This window comes from Aquarana catesbeiana, linkage group LG12 (genome assembly GCF_042186555.1).
Source record: "Aquarana catesbeiana isolate 2022-GZ linkage group LG12, ASM4218655v1, whole genome shotgun sequence".
NCBI classification, from domain to species: domain Eukaryota; kingdom Metazoa; phylum Chordata; class Amphibia; order Anura; family Ranidae; genus Aquarana; species Aquarana catesbeiana.
The window spans coordinates 11,408,978-11,436,865 of record NC_133335.1 but is presented as its reverse complement, the minus strand read 5'-3'; the positions used below and the strand labels follow the sequence as shown (position 1 = coordinate 11,436,865).

Below are 27,888 nucleotides of genomic sequence, written 5' to 3'. Positions count from 1 at the left end.
GCTGAATTCAGAAAGAAAAAACAGTTTTGTGCCAAAGTGTACAGTAAGAAGAGACCGGCTCTGAGGCCTGAGTTTGAAGGACTTGAAACAAGCTGTGAGGAAGCAGAAGGAACTGGTGAGTTCTCTGAAGGAGAATAGCGAAATATTTAAAGAAAAATATAGGAATGAGGAGCGATTTAATTGCTTGAGGAGAGGAGCCGCTTCTTACATGGAAGGTGGCCCAAACAGTGAGGAGATGCAGGTACCGACAGAGTCAGCAAAGAGTGAGAAAGTGGGCGCGGAGGATGAGCCCAGCTCTTCAACACCTCAGACATCTGCTGAGCCTCAATGGTGGCTCTGTCCCCCTCACTCCCCAGCAATATGGAACATCTGAGCTGGAGGTTGAAGGTACTGGCATGCTGAAGTTCATCACTAAGCTAGAATCCCCTCCGCATGCGGCTTCCCCAGATGGTGATGAGGAGATGGACACCGTTCCTCACCCTGTGGAAGGAAGACCCGTGGAGAGAACAAGATCCACCATGAAGTCTGAAGCAGCTGAGGGGAGGTCTGATCCCACCGTTAGCCATGAAATCGCAGAGGTGACAACACAGCAAGCAGGTACAGTGTGTGTGCAGGATGGTGGTGTGAACTTTATTAGTGACAATGGGCTTGCTGAGGGTTGTAGTCCTACAGGCAGTCAGCCCAGACCCATAGACAATGCGCAGTCTGATTTACCTGCTGGAAACAAAACCTCAGATTTAAATGTTACTGGTGAGAGTAATTGTCAGCTTCTGGGAGAAGAGTCTGGTGTGAGGAGCTCCATGGACAATACAGAGACTTTGCCTGGACCAGACACAGCGGCTGTTCCTGTGAATGGTGGAGGAGATGCTGGGAGCAGTAGTGCTACAACTCTCCTGGAGTCTGCAGTAACCAAGACTGTGCTTGAACCCAGGATTGAAGCTGAGTGTTCAGTGCAGGGGGAGAGGGCGGGTCCTGCCTCTGCTAATCAGAAAACTGCTGTCCCAGCTGATTCAGACTCTCTGCCAGCAGGTTTGAATGTTTCTAAGGACAAGACTGCAAATGCTGGTGGTGTAAGAAAAACTTATGCTGGTGTTGCTGCTACAGGATCTGGGAAGGGAGAGCAATCAGGGAAGGAGCATGGAAATGTTTTATCTTCCTCAATGTTTAAAAGGAGGAATGTTGTTCAATTAAAATGGGAGGGAGGAGGAATTCCCCCACATAAAAAAGATTATGGACGGGGGGATGGTCTGTACAGTTAAATTTAAAAGTAATTGATAATGTTGTCCAGCATCTGCCATCTTCAGATCTCCTGGAGAGGGACAGGCTGACCATCTTCTACCTGGGCCAGCCAAAGCGCTGCAACAAGTGTGGAGATAAAGGGCATCTTGCATCCTCCTGTCCAGTGATGAAGTGTTCTCTGTGTCAGGGTATAGGACATTTGGCAAAGGATTGTATTATCAGGTGCAATCTGTGCAATGCGGTGGGACATCCTTACAGTCAGTGTCCTGAGGCAATGCACAACAAGGCTGAGCTCATGAGAGTTCTTCCGCCTGGACATGGAGGATGCTCAGAACTCAGCAGCTGGAGTGCCTGTGAGTCCATCTGAGTCTGTGCCAATACCCAATGTGTCTGTGTCTCCCCAGTCTGTGGTACACGAGTCTGTGCGTTTACCTAGTGTGCCAGTGTCTTCCCAGTCTGTGGTGCCCCAGTCTGTGCGTTTTCCTAGTGTGCCAGTGTCTTTCCAGTCTGTAGGTAAGGTATCAGTTGCCGAGAATGCGTCCAATCCTTCTGTGTCTTCTAAAATTGCAGAGGCAGCGAGAGGTGCTGAGGCAGGTGCATCGAGTGCATTGCCAGTCCCCCTCCCTCGGCGCTGCAGGGTCTCTGTTAAGGATCATGGGGTGCAGAGGAGTGGGGAGGATGGTGAAGAGGCTGACCTGGTGGTAGATAAGGGAAGGGAGAGTGGGGGGGGGTGAAGGGGAGGATAGGTGTGGGGAAACTGTTGATTCTGGTTTGTCCAAGGATGATATGGAGTGATTGGAGGATAAAAAGAGGAGGGGCAAAAGGAAGAAAAAAAAAAAAAAAAGGTACAGTTACCTTAAGTCCTAAGATTTTGCCTTTGGAAAATAAGTTTAAGGTCCTTTCAGATGATGATGATAAATGGGACTCTTTGAGTACTGCATCCTCTATGGATGATGAGTGCCAGGGTGCAATGAAGCACGCTGGTTCTCCAGGGAGAGGGAGTAGTCAGGCTAAGAAACGGCTGCCTCAACTACCCTAATGGCAGTTCTCACTCCGTTTTAATAAAAGGCTACATGCATGGTGACGATGATGTTCCTTAGTCTGGCTCTCCCGTAGGGATTGTGTTTTTGCGCAATTTGGTTTGCACCATTTATTGTGTTCTTGTTTTGTATAGTCATATTCAATTATTTTGTAAATATGTTTTATTTATTATGGTTTTATTGTATATAAGTTGTTGTTTGTAAGATTTTTCAATAAACAAAATTAACCCCTCATGAGTACAGCAGGTGTACAGACCCGGAACTCAGCACAGGGATGGTGGGTACCTCTCATAATGGGCATAGCAGGTGTACAGACCCGGAAACTCAGCACAGGGATGGTGGGTACCTCTCATAATGGGCATAGCAGGTGTACAGACCCGGAAACTCAGCACAGGGATGGTGAAAACCCCTCATAATGGGCACAGCAGGTGTACAGACCCGGGAACTCAGCACAGGGGTAGTGGGAACCCCTCATAATGGGCACAGCAGGTGTACAGTTGCTTAGTCAATGCTGACTGAGTGCCGGTTCACATAGGGGCGACTTGTCAGGCGACCTAGTCGCCTGACAAGTCGCCTCCCGTTCTGTGCTACGGAACCGTTCTAATAGGAGCGACGCAAGTCGCTCCGACTTAGAAAAAGGTTCCTGTACTACTTTGGGGGCGACTTGGGGCGACTTGCATAGACTTCTATACAGAAGTCGTTTTGCAAGTCGCCTCAGAAGTCGTTTGCAGGTCGCCTCGCTGAGGCGACCTGCAAGTCGTGCCGCCCCTGTGTGAACCGGCACTAAGGGGAACAAGGGAATCTGCTGGGTCACTGATGGAAAGTGGTGGCTGGGAGGAGCTGAGCAAATGGTATTTCTGCTGTGAGCTTTGAGGATAAATTTGCTCTGAAAGCCTGCAGATACAGAGGTCAACAAGGACTTGTTCTAAAGTTCATTTACTGCGTGTTAAAAATATGCAAATACTTAAATGTCCATAGCCTGGCCACAGGAATAGTTTACATCAGCCTTTTTAATGATATGCACACATCAGCTTGGGCTTTCAATGAACGTTTTCTTATAGTTATAGAGAGGGCTCATGGTGTGCCGCCCTTCTTTGCAGAGGTGTAAAGTGTTTGCGCAGCATTCTAGAAACATTCTTCTAGTCGGGTTTCAGCTGTGAATCTGTCTGCCCTTTTAATTAATCGTTCCTAATGCTTCATCTACACCCACCTGCCAGCTTCAAAGGTGAACCAGGCTGGGTCTCGCCCGTACCTCCGTAGGGAGCTTAGCGGCCAAGACACCAGCTTCAGCCTCGGATTTTGTACGTCCCACAGGCAGATGTTCTCGCAGGTGATCTGCAGCGTGCATTCCCCGTGGACATCTAAATTGGGAGACGGCATCAAATACACATTGAATCTCTCTGGGAGAAAAAAAGATGATTAGTCTGCAATCTGCGTAGGAGAGCCATCACACAAACACGTCATCATCATCATATCAATACAATTCAGAAACTGAGACATTTTATTTAAAAACTCTTCAGCAGTCCTTCTGATATGTATGAATGTTTTACAAAGATTGGGCACGTCGGTTAAACTCCAGGAAAACAGCTACATAAATGAAATAAACAATATTACCAAAAGTATTGGGACGCCTGCCTTTACACACACATGAACTTTAATGACATCCCAGTCTTATGCTGGCCATACACTATACAGAAAATCGGCCGAACCCCTTTTCGAAAAACGAACGTTCGACCGTGACCGCAAACGATCGTGCCATCATATAATGACCGATAATCTGTTCAGTGGACATGAATAAATAATTTTGTGTTCGTTTTTTTACATATACCTAGTGCAGGCAGTTCGGACGGGAAACACATTAACCTTGCAATTTATCGTACGTTCGGCAGAAATTTTCCAAACATGCCGTTCGTTTTTTTTCCACAAAAACGTCACAAACGATTATCGATTTGTACCCACTAACTTGCCGAAAAACGAACGAAGTGTCCATACGAACGATTTTTCGGCCGATTTTTCGTATAGTGTATGGCCAGCATTAGTCCGTAGGGTTCAATATTGAGTTGGCCCACCCTTTGTAACTATAACAGCTTCAGCTCTTCTGGGAAGGCCGTCCACAAGATTTAGGAGTGTGTCTATGGGAATGTTTGACCATTCTTCCAAAAGCGCATTTGTGAGGTCAGGCACTGATGTTGGATGAGAAGGCCTGGCTCGCAGTCTACGCTCTAATTCATCCCAAAGGTGTTCTATCGGGTTGAGGTCAGGACTCTGTGCAGGCCAGTCAAGTTCCTCCACCCCAAACTCGCTCATCCATGTCTTTATGGGCCTTGCTTTGTGGACGGTCCAAATCATTTGACGGAGGGGGGATTATGGTGTGGGGATATTTTTCAGGGGTTGGCCCCTTAGTTCCAGTGAAGGGAACTCCTTAAGGCGTCAGCATACCAAGACATTTTGGACAATTTAATGCTCTCAAATTTGTGGGACCAGTTTGGGGATGGCTCCTTCCTGTTCCAACATGACTGCGCACCAGTGCACAAAGCAAGGTCCATAAAGACATGGATGAGCGAGTTTGGGGTGGAGGAACTTGACTGGCCTGTCCTGACCTCAACCCAATAGAACACCTTTGGGATGAATTAGAGCGGAGATTGCAAGCCAGGCTTTCTCATCCAACATCAGTGCCTGACCTCACAAATGCTCTTCTGGAAGAATGGTGAAACATTCCCATAGACACACTCCTAAACCTTGTGGATGGCCTTCCCAAAAGAGTTGAAGCTGTTATAGCTGCAAAGGGCGGAGCCAACTCAATATTGAACCCTACGGACTAAGACTGAGATGCCATTAAAGTTCATGTGTGTGTAAAGGCAGGCGTCCCGATACTTTTGGTAATATAGTGTATCCCTTAAAAGAAATAAAAATTATCTTAGACAAAAGGCAACTGACTCTTCATTACAGTCATGTGATGACTGTAGGTTCAGCTGAGACAATCAGTCACAAATGTAGGGGAGATCCATGAATGCTGCTGATTTGGGATAGCGTGCAGATGTTTCAAGAGGCAGCTCAGCTACAAATAACTTTCACGAATGCTGGAAAGCATATGTTTAATAGACAAGAGATTGCTACCTACCGTTCTGCTCTCTCTCCACTCCAGAAGCTAACAGGTCTGGTTCTCCCAAACTGATGTCGCTGATCCGAGTCCCAAGGCACTCTGTGTGCAGAATCTTGCACCATTCATCCGCCTCCAACTCTGAATGACATCACACATAAAGGAAACGTTATGGGGCTCTAAAACAACTCCTAAAGGCATCATACAGGTCAGAACTGAACTCCTTTTAAAGCCCAACTCCAGACAAAATGTTTTATTCTGTTGTGGACAGTGTGGAGAAGGGTTGGCGCTTTAGTCAGGTTTTTATCTCTGTGTCCTTATTGAGGAACTTTCTGGGAAATCTCACCAGTGTGGACAAAAATAAAAAATATATACATTTTTAGTAGAGTTACGGATCAGAACCTCTATTGCTATCTGTGGCATTATGTCCCAGTGAACACTGCTTCCATCATTTCTTGTACTGGTGTCGCACAAACAGGAAGGAAATCTCCCCAATGAGGACCCAGAAATAAAAACCTGATATAAATGTTAACGTGTCTCCTCTCTGTAAAAAACAAAAAAAAAAAAAGCCTGCAATTAGGATTCAAAGAAGCCATCCCTATAATAACCCAGTTATTCTGTTATCTACATTTTGATCAGATATTTAAATAAAATTACATAAAAAGCACTGTCTAGCATTAGTAAAAAAAGAAGGCATCCTAACTACACTAAAAGTTTGTAGACCACTGCCCATCACATCTATAGTATATGTCCAAAAGTCTGTGGACCCGTGGCCTTCAAACCTACATTATATGGCCAAAAATCTGTGGACCTGTGGCCTTCAAACCTACATTATATGGCCAAAAGTCTGTGGTCCCTGGCCTTCACATCTACATTATATGGCCAAACGTCTGCGGATGCCTTGCCATCACATCTACATTATGTATCCAAAACTCTGTGGACCCCTGGCCTTCACATTTACATTATATAGCCAAAAGTCTGTGGACCCCTGGCCACCACATCTACATTACATAGCCAAAAGTCTGTGGACCCCTGGTCATCACATCTACATTATATAGCCAAAAGTCTGTGGACCCCTGTCCATCACATCTACATTATATAGCCAAAAGTCTGTGGACCCCTGTCCATCACATCTACATTATATAGCCAATAGTCTGTGGACCCCTGGCCACCACATCTACATTATATAGCCAATAGTCTGTGGACCCCTGGCCATCACATCTACATTATATAGCCAAAAGTCTGTGGACCCCTGTCCATCACATCTACATTATATAGCCAATAGTCTGTGGACCCCTGGCCACCACATCTACATTATATAGCCAATAGTCTGTGGACCCCTGGCCATCATATCTACATTATATACCCAAAAGTCTCTGTACCCCTGGCCATCACACATACACTATACGGCCAAATCTTTGTGGACCATGACCTTCACACATATGCCACGTACACACGATCGCACATTCCGACAACAAAATCCATGTTTTTTTTTTCTGACGGATGTTGGCTCAAACTTGTCTTGCATACACATGGTCACACAAATCTTGTCAGAAATTCCGAACGACAAGAACACGGTGGCATACAACACGTATGACGAGCTGAGAAAAATGAAGTTCAATAGCCAGTGCGGCTCTTCTGCTTGATTCCGAGCATGCATGGAACTTTGTGCGTCGGAATTGTGTACACACGATCGGAATTTACGGCAACGGATTTTGTTGTTGGAAAATATCCGAAGGAGCCTACACACGGTCGGAATTGCCGACAACAAGCTCCTATAGAACATTTTCCGTTTGGAAAATCTGACCGTGTGTACAGGGCATAAGAGCGGCAAGGATGTGGAATTCCCTTCCACAGGCGGTGGTCTCAGCGGGGAGCATCGATAGTTTCAAGAAACTATTAGATAAGCACCTGAACGACCACAACATACAGGGATACACAATGTAATACTGACCTATAATCACACACATAGGTTGGACTTGTGTCTTTTTTCAACCTCACCTACTATGGAACTATGTAACATCTGTGCATTTTATGGAAAGGGCCAGGGACTTTTTTCTGGTTTTTGGTTCCATAGACTTCAATGGATATAATGCATGTATTGAAAAAACGCAAAATGCACCTGCAATATGCAAATTGCAACCTGCATAGGTGTGAATCAGGCCTAAATGTATCTGGGATGAATTGGAATGCTGATTTGTGCCATTTCAGCTTTTTTTTTTTTTTTTTTTTTTTGGCTGAATGGGCATAAATGTCCACAGAAACACTCCACAATCTTGTGAAAATTCTTCCCATTAGAGTAGAGGCTGTTATTGACTTATTTATTACAGGTACTTATATAGCATCATTAACTTAGGCAGCACATTGCATATATTATTCATTCACATCAGTCCCTGCCCTTAAGGCGCTTACAATGGAAGGTCCCTAACTCATATTCATACATACATACTAGGGCCAATTTAGACAGGAGCCAATTAACCTTCCAGCATGTCTATGGAGTGTGGGAGGAAACCCACGCAGGCACAAGGAATAACATGCAAACTCCTGACAGGTAGTGCCATTGATGCGTGTTGAACTGACGACCCTAGTGCTGCTAGGCGGAATCGCTAAACACATAGCCACAAAGTTTACAGCATGATATTAAGCAATTCCCGCCTGCAGTACGTCATATGACATCCTGGACTTTCAGTGGGGATATCTGAATGAGGGGTGCAGCTGCAGGCATCATTCAGATATCATTCTTTTCTGCCGGTGATTCCCTGCACCAAAAAAACAGCAGCTTGATTATTTTTACAGGCGGCGGGAGGGGACAACCCCCCCCCCCCCCCCCTGCCCTTCCGGCGCCCTTTGGTGCGACCCGCAGAAGGAATCCGGCGGCGGCGGAAGTTCACCATAGAGAATACCACGGACCAGATGGTCCCTGGCAGTCTCTATGACCTTCGGAGCCCTGGGTATGACGTTACGATGGAGCATACACACGGTCGAAATTTTCCGAAACAAGCTCCCATCAAACATTTGTTGTCGGAAATTCCGACCGCGTGTACGCGGCTTTATGCCCCGTACACACGATCGGACTTTCCGACAACAAATGTTGGATGTGAGCTTGTTGTCGGAAAGTCCGACCGTGTGTACGCTCCATCGAACATTTGTTGTCGGACTTTCCGCCAACAAATGTTGGCTAGCAGGTTCTCAAATTTTCCGCCAACAAAACTTTGTTGTCGGAATTTCTGATCGTGTGTACACAAGTCCGATGCACAAAAGTCCATGCATGCTCGGAATCAAGCAGAAGGAGGACTGACTATAGAACTTCCTCTTTCTCGGCTCGTTGTACGTCTTGTACGTCACCCCATTCCCATGTTTGTAATTGTTGGCCAACATTTGTGTGACCGTGTGTATGCAAGACAAGTTGGAGCCAACAACCTTCGAACAAAAATCCACGGTTTTGTTGTCGGAAAGTCCGATCGTGTGTACGGGGCATAAACCTTTTTAAAGTGTCGCCTATGGAGATTTTTAAGTACCAAAGTTTGGCGCCATTCCACAAGTGTGCGCAATTTTAAAGAGTGACATGTTAGGTATCTATTTACTCAGCGTAACCTCATCTATTACATTGTAAAAAAAAATTGGGCCAACTTTAGTGTTTTTTTTTTTTTTCTATTTCCAAAAAAAAATGGGTTTGAAAAATTGCTGCGCAAATATTGTGTGACATAAAAAGTTGGCCGCTATTTTATTCCCTAGGGTCTCTACTAAAAAAAAAAAAAAAAACATATATAATATTTGGGGTGTTCTGAGTAATTTTGTAAAAAAAAAATGATTTTTAAATGTAGGAGAGTAGTGCCAGAATTGGCCTGAAATGGAAGTGGTTAAAGGCTTAAAGCCCATGGTTTTGGAATGAGTCTAATGCCGCGTACACACGAACGGACTTTACGGCAGACTTTGTCCAGCGCACTTTTCGATGGACTTTACGAAGGACTTTCTGAATGTACGGACTTGCCTACACACGATCAACCAAAGTCCGGTGGATTCGTACGTGATGACGTACACCAGACTAAAACAAGGAAGTTCATAGCCAGTAGCTGCCCTAGCGTCGGTTTTTGTCCGTCGGACTAGCATACAGACGAGCGGACTTTTCGACCGGACTCGAGTCCGTCGGACAGATTTGAAACATGTTTCATTTCTAGGTCCGTCCAACTTTTGAGGAAAAAAAAGTCCACTGGAGCCCACACACGATCGAATTGTCCGACGGACTCAGGTTCGCCGGACCAAGTATGCCGTAAAGTCCGATCGTGTGTACGCGGCATAAGAGACTGGAATTGGATTTCCTTTTCAGCCTTCCATTGATTGGTCAGATTAAACAACTGTTATATTAAGTCATCATCCTAGTATAGGTGACGCTTTTATATATTTATATATATATATATATATATATATATATATATATATATATATATGCAGTTTTGTTTTCCAATTTAGATACAATTCATTTTCCAGCTACATGTTGAACTGTACAGCTGCTGGGACCTATTTTGGGGATCCTTGTGAGGGATTTCTCGAGCCAAGAGGATCTGCCTTTTTATGTGGTGATTTTCTTTATTTCGGATATGTGTCTCTATACCCGTTCAGCGCCATCCCAATAATCTTTTTAACTAATATTCGACTTCATGAATATAGTACTGGTATGTGCATGTGTTTTTTGGCTGTGATGCTTCCATGTTTAACACAATGTTTGCCCTGTTGTATTCTAGAAATCTAGACTTTGTTTTCTCTATTCCAGAGTATCTCCAACTATCATCTCCCCCCATGCCCCTGAAGAAGGGATTCACCCTGAATTCTCCTGAAACGCGTCGGGCCATTGGAGAAGTGTTGTTTTTTTTATATTATACATGGATATCATGTACTGCTTTGTGTATAGTGTTGTCTCAGACCGTCATTCTGTTTTATGAAATAATAATACATTTTTCTATGTTTCTAAAATATCGTGCCTTGGAAAGTTCGCCCTTAAAGTCCCATAGTACCAGGGGGTACTTATTTTCTTTAAGTATACAACATGGTTTTGGAATGGGGTGTCCAACAAGCTTATATAGGTGTGATAGTTAAGTGTCCACCAAGTTAGGACTATACATATAGTGTATATTTAAATTCAGCTGCACTGTTGGCTGTCACATCCGTTGGCAGAGAATTCCAAAGTCTTCCTTCCAAGCAGTTTCCAGCTCTGTAAAGGGTTAATATTCGCCACCTCTAAGAAATGCGTGTGTAGTATATCATCTTATCTTCCACAGTAAATTATCTCAACAGCCAGCAGCTCCCATTTATCATGCTGTATTCCCCCTTATTATAAAAGATATTAATATGAAGAGGAAAAGACATTCCCTTTCATGTTCCATATCAAACTCTTTTTAATAGACCCTGATTGAATCAGACCGCAGCCTGCGAGGCGCGGCGAACGCTGAAAGGCGCACTGTATTTTGCATGTTAAAGAACTCTCCAGGTTGAAGATGGTATCCTGCGTCCTTATCAGATGTGCCCGCCCCCCCCCCCCTCCCTCCTTCTCCCATGTGGCACCTACTTACCCGATTCACAGGCAAATGTTTTTGAGGTGTCATCGGTGAAGAAAACGCCCACCGCGTGCTTCTTGGTGGTTTTGGGGAGTCGGAGGATGTTTTTGACATTGTTCAGTTCCGTCACCTGCAAGGCAAAGCAGTTGATAGTTTTTTTTTTTTTTTTTTATTAGTACGGTATAGCCACAGCTTTAAACCAAAAGCTCGGTTTTCTACAACTTTCCACCCAATACATATTTTCTGTGCATTCGTTAAAAGTTTATCACCAGCCAAAACTTTTTTTTGGTGTTTTTGGATAACCTACGGGAAGGCTACAGACCTCTCTCAGGTATTGTTGCCGTCTCGGTCCCCGTTTTCGAGAATCTCCCTCTGTATTTTATAACTGGGACAGAAAGTCAAAGCAAAATCCAAAATTTTACAGTCGTCACCAGAGCAAGAGGTAGGGGGAAATCTTACAATGGGGACATCTGTTCTCAGGACAGTTAAAGGGGTTGTAAACCCTCGAGGTTTTTCACCTTAATGCTTTCTATGCATTAAGGTGAAAAACTTCCTGTGATTCAGCAGCCCCCCCCCCCCCCCATTTACTTACCTGAACCCAGTCTTTCCAGCGACGGGGACGAGCACACCAGCTCCAGCCGATATCTCAGGTCCTGATTGGATAGATTGATAGCAGCGCAGCCATTGGCTCCCGCTGCTGTCAATCAAATCCAATGACGCGGGGCCGAGTCCTGTCAATGGATACAGCAGCAGGACTCGGGAGCGCGCCCGCATGAGTGCCCCGAGGGAGAGCGGCTCTCCAACGGGGCACTCGAGAAGAGGGAGAGGCAGGAGCGCCGCTGAGGGACCCCAGAAGAGGAGGATCGGGGGCCACTCTGTGCAAAGCCAACTGCACAGAGGAGGTAAGTATGACATTTTTGTTAAAAAAAAAAACCTTTACATATCCTTTAAGACAGGCTTACTTTCACTTTGGAGAGATTTCCATTAACTCGTAGGCAGGTGCAGTCTACTTTCCCTACGGCGGGTGACGCTTTTCCGCAGCGGCCCTGTTGCTGGAGAGTAAATCACGAGGAACAAGGTTCCTCTATGGTTTCCTGAGTCATTGGGGAAGCTATCCTATTGGATGCTGCTGCCCCAAGTGACTCAAGTAGCCATCTTGGGCCAGGCAGAGCCTTCTTAAAGTGGTTGTAAACTCTGTTGCACCACATGTACCTACAGGAAATAAGGCTTACCTGTAGGTACTGTGAAGTGTGAATATCTCCTAAACTTGCACAGTTTAGGAGATATTCAGAGTGCATGTAGCCGATGACATCGGACCTCCAGAAACGGCGGGCTACCCGAGCTCGGGAGTGACGTCATCGCGGCTCCGGCTACTCACAGCGCCGGAGCATGCAAACCCAGAAGAAACACCGGGGGAAAGATATCAGCCATCTCAGCTGTTGAGCAGGCGCCGCTGAAGGGCTTCGTTCTAAGGTAAGTGTTTTATAATGTGCTAGTATGTGATGCATACTAGCACATTATGCTGTTGTCTTACACGTTTTTTTTTTATATTCTTCAGCGGTTTACAACTGCTTTAAAGAGGAACTCAAGTCGACATCCCCATTTTTGTTCCCCCTCACTTACCTAATATTGGTATCTGCACATTTCAGATACTCACCCATCCAGTGGATCCAGCATTGACCCGCTGAGATCATCTCATGCCCGGCCATAGCTCCATCCCACACTGCCATGTTCTATTTGACGTCATCGAGAGGCCCGTTGACTCTTCCGGGTTTCCGCCTGATGATGCGCCAATAGGATAGCCCCCTCCTCCTGTTCTTCAATGAAAGCCTATGCCTCCCGGAACATGTGACGTATATGCTACGACTAAGGCTATTGCCAAAACGCGTCAGAATTATTTTTTTTTGTCACACTGATGTACCAATAAATGACACTTCAAGGATTACAGTCTTGCCGGCTCTTTTTACTATTCATACATATCCCGGGAGGGAGGCACCCTTGGCAGTGTGTGCTTCATTCGCCTAAGGCGAGTGCCGTGCATGGGGAGGTGGGGCAGACTTTCCATATAAAAAAAAAAAAAGTAAACAAAAGGAAAAAAAATTTGCCCTATTCCGCCAGAGGAAGGGAGGAGGGGTGGAGAGACAGGATCTTCAATTGGTCAAAGTACAACATTCATTGGGGGGGGAGACGTCCTAAAACTGGAGCACACAGAATCTGGTGCAGCTGTCTATAGTAACCAATCAGCTTCCAGGTTTTATTGTCAAAGCTTCATTGAACAAGCTGAAGTTAGAAGCTGATTGGTTACTATGCAGAGCTGCACCAGATTCTGTTTGCATCAGTTTTAGTAAATTCCACCCATTGCATTGCTCATTCAGTCCAGTCTATATGCTGTACATTGTTCCCTATCTCCAAGCCCTGATGAAGGGGGTGATTTAAAGCCCTCGAAATGCATTGCCTATATTTGATCTTAATTGGAATATATTTGTTTTATAAACTTCAAACTCAGATCATTTTAGTTACATTACAAACCAAGAAAATTGCAGAAATCTTTTGCCATTGTCAGGAATCGGCAGTAGGGATGGCGAGATTAGTGTGGTCTGGTTATATATATTAAAAATCAGATTTACTTACAGTGAAACCAAAATCCATCGAAAAACACAGCAATTATGAAGATACAAGTGAACCATCACCCAAAGATAAAATACCTAACAAGCTAACTATAATACAATATATACAAATCCAGGAACACGGACCACTGGGTAAAACTAGAGATACAAGGAAGGGGGGAAACCAGGACTGGGACCAGAAATAAGGGGAGGAGGTACAAGGCAGCAGGGTACTGGATACAGGGCAAGAGCAAGATCAGGAGCAGGACACAGGTGCAAGGCAGGAGTAGGCAGCAAGCATGCATCTGGCTGACAGGCAAAACACTTAAGCGAGAGGCACTAGTAGAGGAGGAACTAAATACCCTCCCAGCAGCCAGCACCAGGTGGAGACTGATTACTGGGATCTGCTGGGAGACATCTGCTGGTGGACACTGGAACTACAGCCTTTCGCCCAGGGAATCACAGTGCCACCAGCAGGTGATCCAAGTCCTAACAGGCGTGTAAAATTTGATTCCAGAAACCTTTTTCAAACAACACTGCAGCACTACTGCACAGAAATACCATAAACCAAGCTTAAGAGCAGCGCTCATAAAACAAAAACAAAACATAATTAATATCCGTCCAGTATGTGTATCTATAATAAAATGTCCATGCAAACAAAAGAACTCCACAGTGAATTATAGGTGAAAAAACATATCTCCACATATTAATAGTGTAGAAAACTCCTCCAGCTGAGGAAAAACACACTCAGCGCTCCCAGTGCCCAGATCAAAGGCTTATCAGAACGATAGCTGAATGAGAATGAGACGTCATATAACACTCAAAAGTGATCAGCTCAAATCCTGGATATATGATGTCGCCACTTCGCCATATATATATCGCCAGCCACTCGGGAATGTGCATGGAAGAATGAGAACGCTCCACACAGTGTGCGATCAACGGGATCAGTCACACCATTCTATCCTGAATAGGTAAGGTGGTACACTATAAACACAAATAATGAACCCATAAGTTCTATGTTGGGAAATAGTTGTATACAATTATACTCACTTTATTCACAGAAAAACTATCTTTGTCCCAGTCATCATAGGGGGGGGGGGGGGATCGTTTTTTCGCCAGTCTAGGGGGCCCTATATGGGCTTGCGAATGTCGATTTGCCTTTGGATTTTCAGCCAGCTGAAAAAATGTTTTAACTCTTGACTTGTCCGTCTTTTGTGGTGTCGCCCACTACCTTATGTTCAGGGTTAATCAGGCAATCATACATGGTGCTTGTTATGCGATCTTGCCTGTGGTGTTTGTGCTAGGAGTTCTCCCAAGATGTATATACATAAATATACTTCTCTAATACCTATGAGTACATACCATTCTAACAATATTGATACTTATTTATGTTTTTTTTTGTTATACAGTAAAACCTTGGATGGAGAGTAACTTGGTTTAAGAACGTTTTGCAAGACAAGCAAATTTTTTTTAATACATTTTGACTTGATATACAAGTGTTGTCTTGATATACAAGTAGCATCATGTCACAACTGAGTATAAAAGACAAGAGAGGCGCCTCTAAGTGTAGCATTTTTTTTACATTTAATGAAGGTACAACATTTAGAAACATATTGCTACACTTAGAGGCGCCTCTCTCTAATCTCCTTGTGGAGGCTTCCATTTGTGGATGGACATTTTATGGTTACACAACCTGGTCACATTGCTATAATCTTTTTATATGGACTATAAACTGAAGGACCTATGAATAAATGGTTGTGGAACCAATCATTTGAGTTTCCATTATTTCTTATGGGGAGATTTGCTTTGATATACAAGTGCTTTGGATTACAAGCATGCTTCTGGGAACGAATTATGCTCGCAATCCAAGTTTTACTGTATATTTTAATTTTGTTATCAGCACCTACCCCTTTTTTTTTTTTTTTTTTTTTTTTTTGTCCTGAGGAAGCAACTGATGTGAAACGCGTTGACTAACAAGCTTGGAGGAGTCCATGGACCCAACTTTTTGATATTCACCTTACACAATGGACTGTTCTTCGACTCTTTGAAGGGATCCATGCCTTCTTGTTTGTTTTTTTGGGTACCTGTTGACCTTGTCCAGTCGAGGGTGTTGGTGTTTGTTACATATTTGTGTTTTATTTCTCTTTTTTTTGTAATAAAGACATATATTTTTTTATTATTTCTGCCTCATGTTGTGCCCACAAAGTCCTTTTCTTCTTTGAGAGAGTTTTTACTCCCTCAATCCTTTCTAATCAACGGTATCAAATATTTGGATATAGACAGAGAGGTTTTTCTGGGACTTTAAAGTTGCCAGCAAATAATGGATACAAAGATTGTACATAAAATATAGCAATAAGGTGGGAGAATCTGACCACAGGACAACTATTAGTCGTGCTCTCCACAGATCTGACCTTTATGGAAGAGTGACAAGAAGAAAGACATTGGTGAAAGAAAGTCATAAGAAGTCCTGTTTGCAGTTTGTGAGAAGTCATGTGGAGGACACAGCAAACATGTGGAAGAAGGTGATCTGGTCAGATGAGACAAAAATTGAAAAGCAAAACACAATGTGTGGGGGAAAACTAACACTGCACATCACCCTGAACACACCATCCCCACCGTGAAACATGGTGGTGGCAACATCATATGGTGGGGATGCTTTTCTTCAGCAGGGACAGGGAAGCTGGTCAGAGTTGATGGGAAGATGGATGGAGCCAAATACAGGACAATCTTAGACGAAAACCTGTTAGAGTCTGTAAAAGTCTTGAGAATGGGGCGGAGGTTCACCTTCCAGCAGGACAATGACCCGAAACATACAGCCAGAGCTACAATGGAATGGTTTAGATCAAAGCATATTCATGTGTTAGAATGGCCCAGTCAAAGTCCAGACCTAAATCCAATTGAGAATCTGTGGCAAGACTTGAAAATTGCTGTTCACAGACGCTCTCCATCCAATCTGACAGAGCTTGAGATATTTTGCAAAGAAGAATGGGCAGAAATGTCCTCTCTAGATGTGCAAAGCTGGTAGAGACATCCCCAAAAAAGACTTGCAGCTGTAATTGCAGAGAAAGGGGGTTCTACAAAGTATTGACTCCGGGGGGCGCCATACAAATGTACCCCCCATACTTTTCACATATTTATTTGTAAAACATTCTGAAAACCATTTATCATTTTCCTTCCACTTCACAATTATGTGCGACTTTGTGTTGGTCTATCACATAGAATCCCAATAAAATACATTTACGTTTTTTGCTTGTAACGTGAAAAAATGTGGAAAATTTCAAGGGGTATGAATACTTTTTCAAGGCACTGTGTATTCTGTCTCCTCAGCAGAGCCCTACCATAACAAAATGCACTAACTATGAGCTTAACTGTCTTTTCTGCCTTTTTATGATCCCCATTAATAAATATAATCTTAGCAACAAAATACTTTATCATGAACAGATGGTAGACAATCCCGGCAACGTTCTAAAGTGTAGGGATTTTACTGCATCCTTGGTCCAATAAAATCTAATATACAGAACACTCTGAGACCACTTCAGTGCTGGCCTGCCCAATAAATTACAGTTTAGAATCCCTTTTGTACAAACACATTACATCCTTTTATACTCAATCTGTTAAAATAATGTTTAGTTTGCTCTGTGCATCATATTCAATTGACATTCTATTTATCTATTTTCATCCATCGTTGCATCTCAGTGCCGTTGATCTCCTGCAGTCTTTTTGCAGCCACTTACCATCGACATGCGGCAATGGGTTTCCTGATGGTGACAGCAGAGGACCCTACCTGCTTATTAATGTGTGTTGAAATGGCCACTTGTTCCCATTGGCAGCCCAAGTAGCAGGGTGACGACACAGGAAGGGCGGATGCCCCTCCCTCTCAGAGTCTGAAAGCAAATACCAGCTCTCCTTAGCTAACCCACAGTGCTCCGGGGAGTATTAGATGCTTCTTTATAAAACAAAGGCTGCGTTATCTACTTGCCATCGGGGGGCCAGTTCTGACATTTTGCTCCTACATGTAAAAATCAACTTTTTTTTTTTTTTTTATTTACTAGCAAATTAAAAAACATAAACATTATATATATATATATATATTTATTATTTTTTTTTTTTTTTTTTTTTAGCACGGTATTGCACGGTATTCGCGCAGCGGTTTTTCGAACTCAATTTTTTGCGAAAAAATACACTAACAACTTGCCGACCAGCTGTCGCAGTTGGCACGGCTGCGCACACCACCGTCATTGTACGTTGGCCGCTGTCAGAGCTATTAGAGACACATGCGCGCGTTCCCCCCCCCTCCGACGCAACGCTGCTAAGTCCGCCGGCCCCACCCGCGATCACTCCATTGAGAGCCTAGAACGGGGATCTGTCAATTTAAACTGACAGATCCTCATTCCGACGGGTGTGGGGGGGTTGTCACTCTTTGTTTATAGCACAAAAAAAAAAAACGCAGAGATGATTAAATACCACCAAAATAAAGCTCTGTTTGTGGGGGAAAAAAAAGGGCAACAATGTTGTTTGGGTACAGCGTCGCACGACCGCGCAAATCTAAGTTAAAGCGGCGCAGTGCCGTATCGCAAAGAAATGGTCTAGTTATTAAGGGGGCAAATGTGGTTAAAAAAAAAAAAAACCACAATATTTACCCCATTTTTTTTGTATAATGTGAAAGATGATGTTACGCCGAGTAAATAGATACCTAAAGTTTCACGCTTTAAAATGGCCCGTGGAACGGCAGCAAACTACGGTGCTTAAAATCCTCCATAGGTGATGATTTAAATGCCTTTACAGGTTACCTGTTTAGAGTTGCACAGGAAGTCTGGTGGTAGAATCATTGCTCTCGCTCTGGCGTTCGTGGCAATACCTCACATGTGTGGTGCGATCGCCGTTTACATATGCGTGCGGGAGTAACGTATGCATTCGCATTAGTGCGTAAGCACGGGGGGGGGGTGCTTTTTTTTATTATTTATTTTATATTATTTTATATTATTTTTTTATTATTTATTTTATACAAAACTTTTTTTTTTTGGATTAACTTTATTGCTATCACAAGTGATGAACCACATCCCTTGTGACAGCATGGGCCATGACAGGTCCTCTTTATAGAGAGATCCGGGGTCTATTAGACACCCAAATCTCTCCTCTGGCCTCCCATGTAGTTGATCAGATTGGTCTGATCGGCCACTTTCACTGGTAGCTAGCGACCAGGTAAACAAAGAGGCGGTTACCAGAAGTGACGACATATCTCGTCCTTCCCCACAGTTAGAACACACACTAGGGAGCACAGTTAACCCCTTGATCGCCCCCTAGTGTTAACCCCTTCCCTGCCAGTGACATTTTTACAGCAATCAGTGCATTTTTATAGTCCTAGTATAGTAATGGTCCCAAAAATGTGTCAAAAGTGTCCGATGTATCCTCTATAATGTCGCAGTCCTGATACAAATCGATGATCACCGCCATTACTAGTAAAAAAAAAAAAAAATAATAATAAAAATGCCATAAATCTATTCCCCTATTTTGTAGACGCTATAACTTTTGCGCAAACCAACCAATATACGCTTATTGCGATTTTTATTACCAAAAATATGTAGCAGAATATATATCGGCCTAAACTGAGAAAAAATGTGCTTTTTTAAAAAAAAAATTATATTATAGCAAAAAGTACAAAATATCGTGGTTTTTTTTTTTTTTTTTCAAAATTGTCGCTCTTTTTTTGTTTATAGCGCAAAAAATAAAAATCACAGTGGCGATCAAATAACACCAAAAGAAAGCTCTATTTGTGGGGAAAAAAGGACGTAAATTTTGTTTGGGTACAACTTCGCACGACCGCGCGATTGTCAGTTAAAGCGACGCAGTGCCGTATCGCAAAAAAATGGTCGCCTGGTCATTCAGCAGCCAAATCTTCCGGGGATGAAATGGTTAAAAAAAAGAGTGGGCTCGGGGCGCAGAGCAATGTGCCCTAAACACGCCCAGTTGTGTGACGATAGCGAATGAATATCCACTATTGTCTTCCTGCTTCTCCTCCCAGCTAATCAGGAAGAGGGTCTTAAGCCCCGATTTGGCCAAGAGGGAAGAAGCGACTGTATTGGCCCGGTACCGGGGGAGGATGTATGGGGTGATCCGGGAGATGGTCCTCATCCCAGCGATCTCTTTGCCCTGCATCGCCGCAAACACACAAGCAAGAGCCTGAGTTCCACCGACCAACCCATACACTCATCGAACGACTCACCAACCGACAGGGGGCTGATCAGTGTAGAGGAGTTATAATATTGGGACCTCCGGGATAACCGGACAGGCATGTGATAAGAGCGGAGATGTGAAGATTTGGACAGGGATCATCAGTGGTTCTGGATCTGATAAACGGGACAGGGATCATCAGTGGTTCCGGATCTGATAAACGGGACAGGGATCATCAGTGGTCCCGGATCTGATAACGGCACGGGGATCATCAGTGGTTCCGGATCTGATAAACGGGACGGGGATCATCAGTGGTCCCGGATCTGATAATGGGACAGGGATCATCAGTGGTCCCGGATCTGATAATGGGACAGGGATGTGATTACTGGGAGCTGATAAGAGCGATCTGATAACGGGACAGGGGGGAATGTTAGGTGGTTTGTTAGCCGCCACCCCCCCCCCCCCATAAAAAAATTGAGCCAATTTCTAAATTGTTGCATTTGTACATTTCAAAGGCCAGTATAAAGAAATAGTAGTAAAAAAAAAAAAACGGCTTTTGCGGCTTTCACCAATCATTTTTTTTTTACATAATTCTCATTTAAGGGGGTGTGGCGGGGGGGTGTGTCCTATGCCTATGAATCATAGCAAAGCCGGGCCAGAGCGCGCCCCCTACCCGCAACAGCAGAATCACATATATACAGTGGTACCGTGGATTACGAGCGTAATTCGTTCTAGAAGCATGCTTGTGATCCAAAGCATCATCAAAGCGAGTTTCCCCCATAGGAATCAATGGAAAATGGAGATAATTAGTTCCAGTGTCACTGCTAGTGTATGCAGTACTGCATGTGGCCAGAGGTGGGGGGGGGGCACCGGAGACAGTCAGAGACACCCGGAAACACTCAGAAGCTCGGAGACACTCAGAAATGCTCGGAGACGCTCGGAGACACTTGGAGACACCTAGAAACACTCAGAGACACCTGGAGACACCCGGAAACGCTCAGAGACCCTCGGAGACCGGAGACACTTGTAGACACGCTTGGAGACACTTTGAAACACTCTGAGATGCTTGGAAACACTCAAAGACGCTCAGAGACACTCGGAGATGCTTGGAAACGACCTGAAACTCTCAGAGATGCTTGGAGACGCTCAGAGACATTCGGAAACAGTAGGAGATGCTCAGAGACACTCGGAAATGCTCAGAGACAGTCAGAGACACGCGGAAACATTCAGAGACGCTCACAGATGCTCAGAGACATTCTGAGACACTCAGAGACTCTCGGAAACACTCTGAGACACCCAGAGAAGTTCAGAGACTCTCGGAGACTCTCAGAAACACCCGGAGACCCTCAGAAACACTCAGAGACATTCAGAAACACTTGGAGATGCTCTGAGACACTTGAAGACTCTAGGAAACACTCAGAGAGTCTCTGAGTGTTTCCAAGAGTCTTTGAGTGTTTCTGAGTGTCTCTGAGATGCTCAGAGACAATTTGAGACACTCAGAAGCACTCAGAAACACCCAGAGATGCTTGGAGACATTCGGAAACACTCAGAGATGCTCAGAGACGATTGGAAACACTCAGTCACTCAGGGACACACGGAAACGCTCGGTTTTCGAGTGTCTCCGAGCGGCTCAGAGTGTCTCTGAGCTTTAGCGGCGCCCCCGCACCTCTGGCCACATGCCATACTGCACACCCCAGAGGCTTAAATCCTGCACGTCTTGCGAGACAACACTCGCAAATCGAGTCAGGATTTAAAATAAAAAAAAAAAAAACAGCTCGTATTGCGAAACGCTCGTAAACCCGCGTTTTTCGCAATCCGGTTTTACTGTTACGTGATTCTGCGCAGCCGGCCCGCACTGTAGCAGTAAAGTGCATGGTTTGCAACTGGTTAATTGAACAAGCTGAAGTTAGAAGCTGATTGGCTGCAATGCACAGCTGCACCAGAATTTGCACTCTGCAGTTTTAGAAAATCAACAACCCCCCCCCCCCCCCACCAATCTGCACTTTCTAAAACGTTAAAATTGTGTCGGGAAAACAAGAGTCCGGTAATGAGAGACACAAATGAAAGCGCGGATAACATTAATGCTCTTTTTTTATGCCGTCCTCTGACATGCCGGGGTTGTACAAGCCGGCTTATAATTCACAGGCCGCTAACAAAGACTTGAATTAATAGCCTCTCCGGCTGTATTTTCTTCCAATTAACGGAACGTCCAGATGTACCTGTTCTGGCTGCTGACCCTGCATCATGCCACAAAAACAGGTATTGATTGGGGTCTGGAAAATGTACAAACAGCTTCATTACTGGAACAAGGAACTGACAGCCGGGAAGAACAGGATGACCCCGATGTTAGCTATGAGACCGTTTAATATTTTCTGCTGCGTATTTCCAGTTTATGAATCCCTCTCCACACAGACACTCTGCATGTTCTTCTATCAGGTCCATCCCTTAATCATTTTTTTTTGCTGTTTACATCTGTATACAGACGTCTTATTCAAATTCTTTTTTATTCGTTTTTATTGCTCCCCCACCCCCTTCATGACAGGCCATCTTTTGCGATTGCGTTATTTTAACTGACAATTGCGCGGTGGTGCGGCGCTTTACCCAAACAAAATTGATGTCCTTTTGTTTCCCACAAATATAGATTTCTTTTGATCACCTCTGTTGTTTTTATTTTTTGCGCTATAAACAAAAAAAGCCAACAATTTTGAAAAAAAAAAGAAAAAACAATATTGTTTACTTTCTGCTATAAAACATATCCAATAAAAAATGTAAAAAAAATAGAATTTCTTCAGTTTAGGCCGATTTATGTATTCTGCTACATATTTTTGGTTAAAAAATCACAATAAGTGTATATTGATTGGTTTGCGCAAAAGTTATAGCGTCTACAAACTATGGGATATTTTTATTTATTGTTATTTTATTTTACTAGTTATGGCATAGTTATGGATAGATTTTTGGAATTTTTTATTTATTCATTCATGTTTTATTAGTAATGGCGGCGATCAGCGACTTTTAGCGGGGCTGCGACATTGCGGCAGACAAATCGGACACCTAACTGACAGGTTTGACAATTTTTTGGGGACCAGTGACACCAACACAGTGAATTGTGCTAAAAAATATGCACTGTCACTGTACTAATGACCCTGGCATTGAAGAAGTTATCAGGGGCGATCATAGGGTTAGCTGTGTGTTCCTTGGGAGTGTTTGCTAACTGTGGGGGAGGTGCTTTTACTTTGGGAAGGCAGAGATCCGTGTTCCTTCAGAAACAAAGGATCACTACCTTCCCTTCTCACAGAATGGTGATCTGCCGTGTTTACATAGGACGACATGGTCCGCAGCCACCTCCTCCCAGCCACGTACAAGTCCATGTGTTTCTTGGGACTGATCCCTTAAAGACTGCTGCTGATGCTGAGTGCCAGGCTCCACCTCCATACTGACACAATCCTCCTCCTCATCCTCTTCCTGTGTGATCGGTGGGCACGCAGGAACACTGTCTGGATAAAGGGGGCCTTGAGAGCTAAGGAAGTCCTCCTCTTCCTGCCTCTGTTCTGCTTCAAGTGCCCTGTCCATTATTCCACGCAGTTTGTGCTCCAACAGGTAGACAAGGGGGACAGTGTCACTGATGCATGCACTGTCACTGCTCACCATCCTCGTGGCCTCCTCAAATGGTGACAGGACAGTGCATGCATCCCTGATCATGGACCACTGGCGTGGGGAAAAAAAAACAAGCTCCCCTGACCCTGTCCTGGTGCCATAGTCACACAGGTACTCATTGATGGCCCTCTGCTGCGTGTGCAGCCGCTGCAGTATGGCCAACGTTGAGTTACACCTGGTGGGTATGTCACAGATTAGGCAGTTCTTGGGCAGATTAAACTCCTTTTGGAGGTCTGCCAGCCGAGCACTGGCATTATATGACCGGCGGAAATGCACACAGACTTTCCTGGCCTGCCTCAGGACATCCTATAAGCCCGGGTACCTGCACCACCAATTTAAGGACGTGAGCCAAACAGGGCACATGGGTCATTTGTCCCTGTCGGAGGGCAGAGAGGAGGTTGGTGCCATTGTCGCAAACCACCATTCCTGCCTTAAGTTGGCATGGCGTCAACCATCTCTGAACCTGCCCCTGCAGAGCTGACAGAACCTCTGCCCCAGTGTGTGCTCCTGTCCCCCAAGCACACCAGCTCAAGCACCGCATGGCATCTTTTGGCCTGCATACTTGCGTAGCCCCTTGAATGGCTACGGAGCACCGCTGGTTCCGAGGACAAAGCACAGGAAGAGGACATGGAGGAAGAAGAAGAGGAGGGGGTGGAGGAGAGAGGTGTGTCACAATCATTAGTAGTGGCATTTTGGAGGCATGGTGGCGGAACAACCTTCAACACTACTGCACCTTGTCCTGCATCCTTCCCAGCTGCCAGCAGAGTCACCCAATGCGCGGTGAAACTTAGGTAACGTCCCTGTCCATGCCTGCTGGACCATGAGTCAGCGGTAATATGCACCTTACCGCTGACCGCCCTGTCCAGCGAGGCATGGACATTGCCTTCCACATGCCGGTAGAGAGCCGGAATCGCCTTCCGTGAGAAAAAGTGGCGTTTGGGTACCTGCCACTGAGGAACCGCACATTCCACAAACTCACGGAAGGGGGCAGAGTCTACCAACTGAAAAGGCAGCAGTTGAAGTGCTAGCAATTTTGCCAAGCTAGCATTCAACCGCTGGGCATGTGGATGGCTGGGAGCAAACTTCTTTTGGTGGTGCAGCAGCTGGGGCAGGGAAATTTGCCTGGTACAATCTGACGTCAGTGTACTGAAAGCAGATTGCCCACAAGTACTTGGCTGTGACACACCTAATTCTACACCTTCATTCCTCTCAGTGCAGGTCTCAGAGAGGACTGAAGGTATAGTGGGGTTGGAGATCTCAGCTGATGAGGAGCAAGGAGAGGTCCTCTTTGTTCTTTGGTGTGGGTCTTTTAGATACGCTTGCCAACGAACTGCATGGCAGGTCAACATATGTCTGGTCAAGCATGTGGTGCCCAAGCGGGAGATGTTTTGGCCACGCGAGATACGCTTGAGACATATGTTGCAAATAGCAGCGGTGCGATCTGATGCACTCGTCTCCAAAAAGGCCCACGCCAAAGAACTTTTAGAATAATGCACAGAGACAGCAGGGCCCTGCACATGTGGAGCTTTGGGGTGTGATGCAGTCAGTGTGCTGCCCTTAGGCTGGCCCCTGGAGGGCATCCTGCCTTGTTGGTGATGTGCCTCCTCCTCTTCCTCCCTCCTATCAGGCACCCACGTTGAGTCAGTGACCTCATCATCCCCTCCCTCCTCATCACTGGAGCAAACCTGGCAGTATGCTGCAGCAGGGGGCACATGACTGCCAGATTGCTGTCCTTCTTGGGCACCCCCTCTGTCCGTGCTCACGTTACTGCCTTCATCTAGCTCAGTATCATCATTAGAGCCTTCTAAAGGCTGTCCATCCTCCTGGAGCATGTACCCAACACTGTGGTCAAACAGTTCGAGGGGCTCCTCAGGAGGACATGGTGGGGCTAGGGAAGGAGTCACTGATGCCATTGAGCCGAGGGAAGAGGCCGCGTTGGCAGCTGCTTTGCCAGACAAAGTACCCTGAGCATGGGTGAGAGAGGATGAGGAGGATGAGGACGGCTTGGTCATCCACTCGACCAAGTCTTCTGCCATGTTGCGGCTCAACACAGCCAGCTGCCGAAAAAAAGGCCAAGCGTGTCCCACGGCCACGTGCTGATGAGGATGCACCGTCTCCATGACCAGCACTGTTGCCTCTAGACACAGAGCCTGCTTGCCCTCTTTTATTGGCTTGTGACTGTCTGCCTCTTCTTGTTGGCCTTCCAGACATACTAATGGCCTGTAGCTGGGATATATATATATATATATATATATATATATATATATATATATATATATGATACTGCAGCTAGAAAAATCAACTGGCTGCCTGTAGTATGAGAACACCACCAACCTTCTACAGGTAGCTTTAGCTGAACACTGTGCAGAGCGCGTAAAAAACTAACTTGTAGCTTATTTAGCTGCCTGTGGTAGTGATAGAATCAGGAAAACACCACCAACCTTCTACAGGTAGCTTTAGCTGAACACTGTGCAGAGCTTGCAAAAAACTAACTTGTAGCTTATTTAGCTGCCTGCGGTAGTGATAGGATCAGGAAAACACCACCAACCTTCTACAGGTAGCTTTAGCTGAACACTGTGAAGAGCTCGCACCACACTAACTTGTAGTTTTAGCTGAACACTGTGCAGAGCGCGCAAAAAACTAACTTGTAGCTTATTTAGCTGCCTGCGGTAGTGATAGGATCAGGAAAACTCCACCAACCTTCTACAGGTAGCTTTAGCTGAACACTGTGCAGAGCTCGCACTACACTAACTTGTAGTTTTAGCTGAACACTGTGCAGAGCTCGCAAAAAACTAACTTGTAGCAATTTAGCTGCCTGCGGTAGTGATAGGATCAGGAAAACACCACCAACCTTCTACAGGTAGCTTTAGCTGAACACTGTGCAGAGCTCGCAAAAAACTAACTTGTAGTTTTAGCTGAGCACTGTTCAGAGGACGCACTACACTAACTTGTAGCTTTAGCTGAACACTGTGCAGAGGTCGCACTACACTAACTTGTAGTTTTAGCTGAACACTGTTCAGAGGACGCACTACACTAACTTGTAGCTTTAGCTGAACACTGTGCAGAGGTCGCACTACACTAACTTGTAGTTTTAGCTGAACACTGTGAGGAGGATGCACTACACTAACTTGTAGCTTTAGCTGAACACTGTGCAGAGATCACATTAAACTAACTTGTAGCTTTAGCTGAACACTGTGGGGAGGACGCACTACACTAACTTGTAGTTTTAGCTGAACACTGTGCAGAGGTCACACTAAACTAACTTGTAGCTTTACCTGAACACTGTGAGGAGAGAGCACTACACTAACTGTAAATAGTCTAGCTGCCTGACTGTGGTACTAATAGGATCAAAAGAACACCAGCAATTTTCTTCAGGTAGCTGTAAAAACTGTAACAAGACAAGCCTGCCTGTCAGTAGGAAGATAACAGGAACGGATCTAGCTAAACTGAATACAGTGTATATATATATATATATATATATATATATATATATATATATATATAACTCACTGACTGTCCTGTCTAATCTAGCTAACTCAAATGAAATGGCACTGTCTCTCTCTCTCTCTCTAAGCACGCCGGAACACACTACACAGGGCCGCCGTGCAGGCGGCCTTATATAGTGTGGGGCGTGTTCTAGACCCCTGAGCCATAATTGGCCAAAGCCACCCTGGCCAGCTCTCTCTACTGACGGCGCTGTGATTGGCCAAGCATACGGATCATAGTATATGCTTGGCCAATCATCAGCCAGCAATGCACTGCGATGCCGCAGTGAATTATGGGCCGTGACGCACCACACAAATTTGGCACGAACGGCCCATATTGTTCGCAATTCGGCGAACGGGCGAACAGACGATGTTTGAGTCGAACATGGGTTCGACTCAAACACGAAGCTCATCCCTAGGCACCACATCCCAATAATACTAAAGTAGAAAAACCACAAAGGGTGACATGGGGAACCAGGACTTTAGGGTACCAATTAAAGTAAATTAACAAAAAATACATATTGAGATATATATATATATATATATATATATATATATATATATATATATATATATATATATATAAGTCTTTGTTTAATATCAGAACATTAAAAAGCTCTTATGAAAGATGGTATTACAGACAAAAAACATATACTAATTTTATCTACATCAAAATACATGAGAGAACTCCAACGCGTTTCAACTTGTAATTCTTCCTCATGTTTTTTTTTTAGTTCTCTATGATGATTTCTGCAATGAATACATATTATTTTCCAAGGGGGCTTTGGGGAAATTATTTTCTTTCTTCTCCTCAGCCCAGGAGATATCTTGATGACCCATTTGTTCCCCTGGGATTTATTGCTTGCCTGCTCCAGTTTTTCTTCTGGTTGCCCTATTCCATGATGGCCATGCTCAGGAAGTGACGTCATCGCTCAACAAACACTGTACATAGTACTATTTATTACACGTTTAACAACGTTTTTTCTTTGTAATACCTTTATAGCTCGTAACAGCTTTTTATCCACTTGCTTACTGGGCACT

General features: G+C 44.7%; 1 protein-coding gene across 2 annotated transcripts in view; it reads right to left on the bottom strand.

Moving 5' to 3' along the window:
• Positions 1 to 27,888, bottom strand: part of DOK5 (docking protein 5) — a 472,815-nt gene that overhangs the window by 356,698 nt on the left and 88,229 nt on the right. For both annotated transcript variants that reach the window (XM_073607241.1, XM_073607240.1), the window contains exons 3-5: positions 10,947 to 11,061; positions 5,401 to 5,520; positions 3,490 to 3,679 (exon numbers count right to left, since the gene is read on the bottom strand). In XM_073607241.1, coding sequence (XP_073463342.1) covers positions 3,490 to 3,679; positions 5,401 to 5,520; positions 10,947 to 11,061 — 425 coding nt within the window. The remainder of the gene's footprint in view (positions 1 to 3,489; positions 3,680 to 5,400; positions 5,521 to 10,946; positions 11,062 to 27,888) is intronic.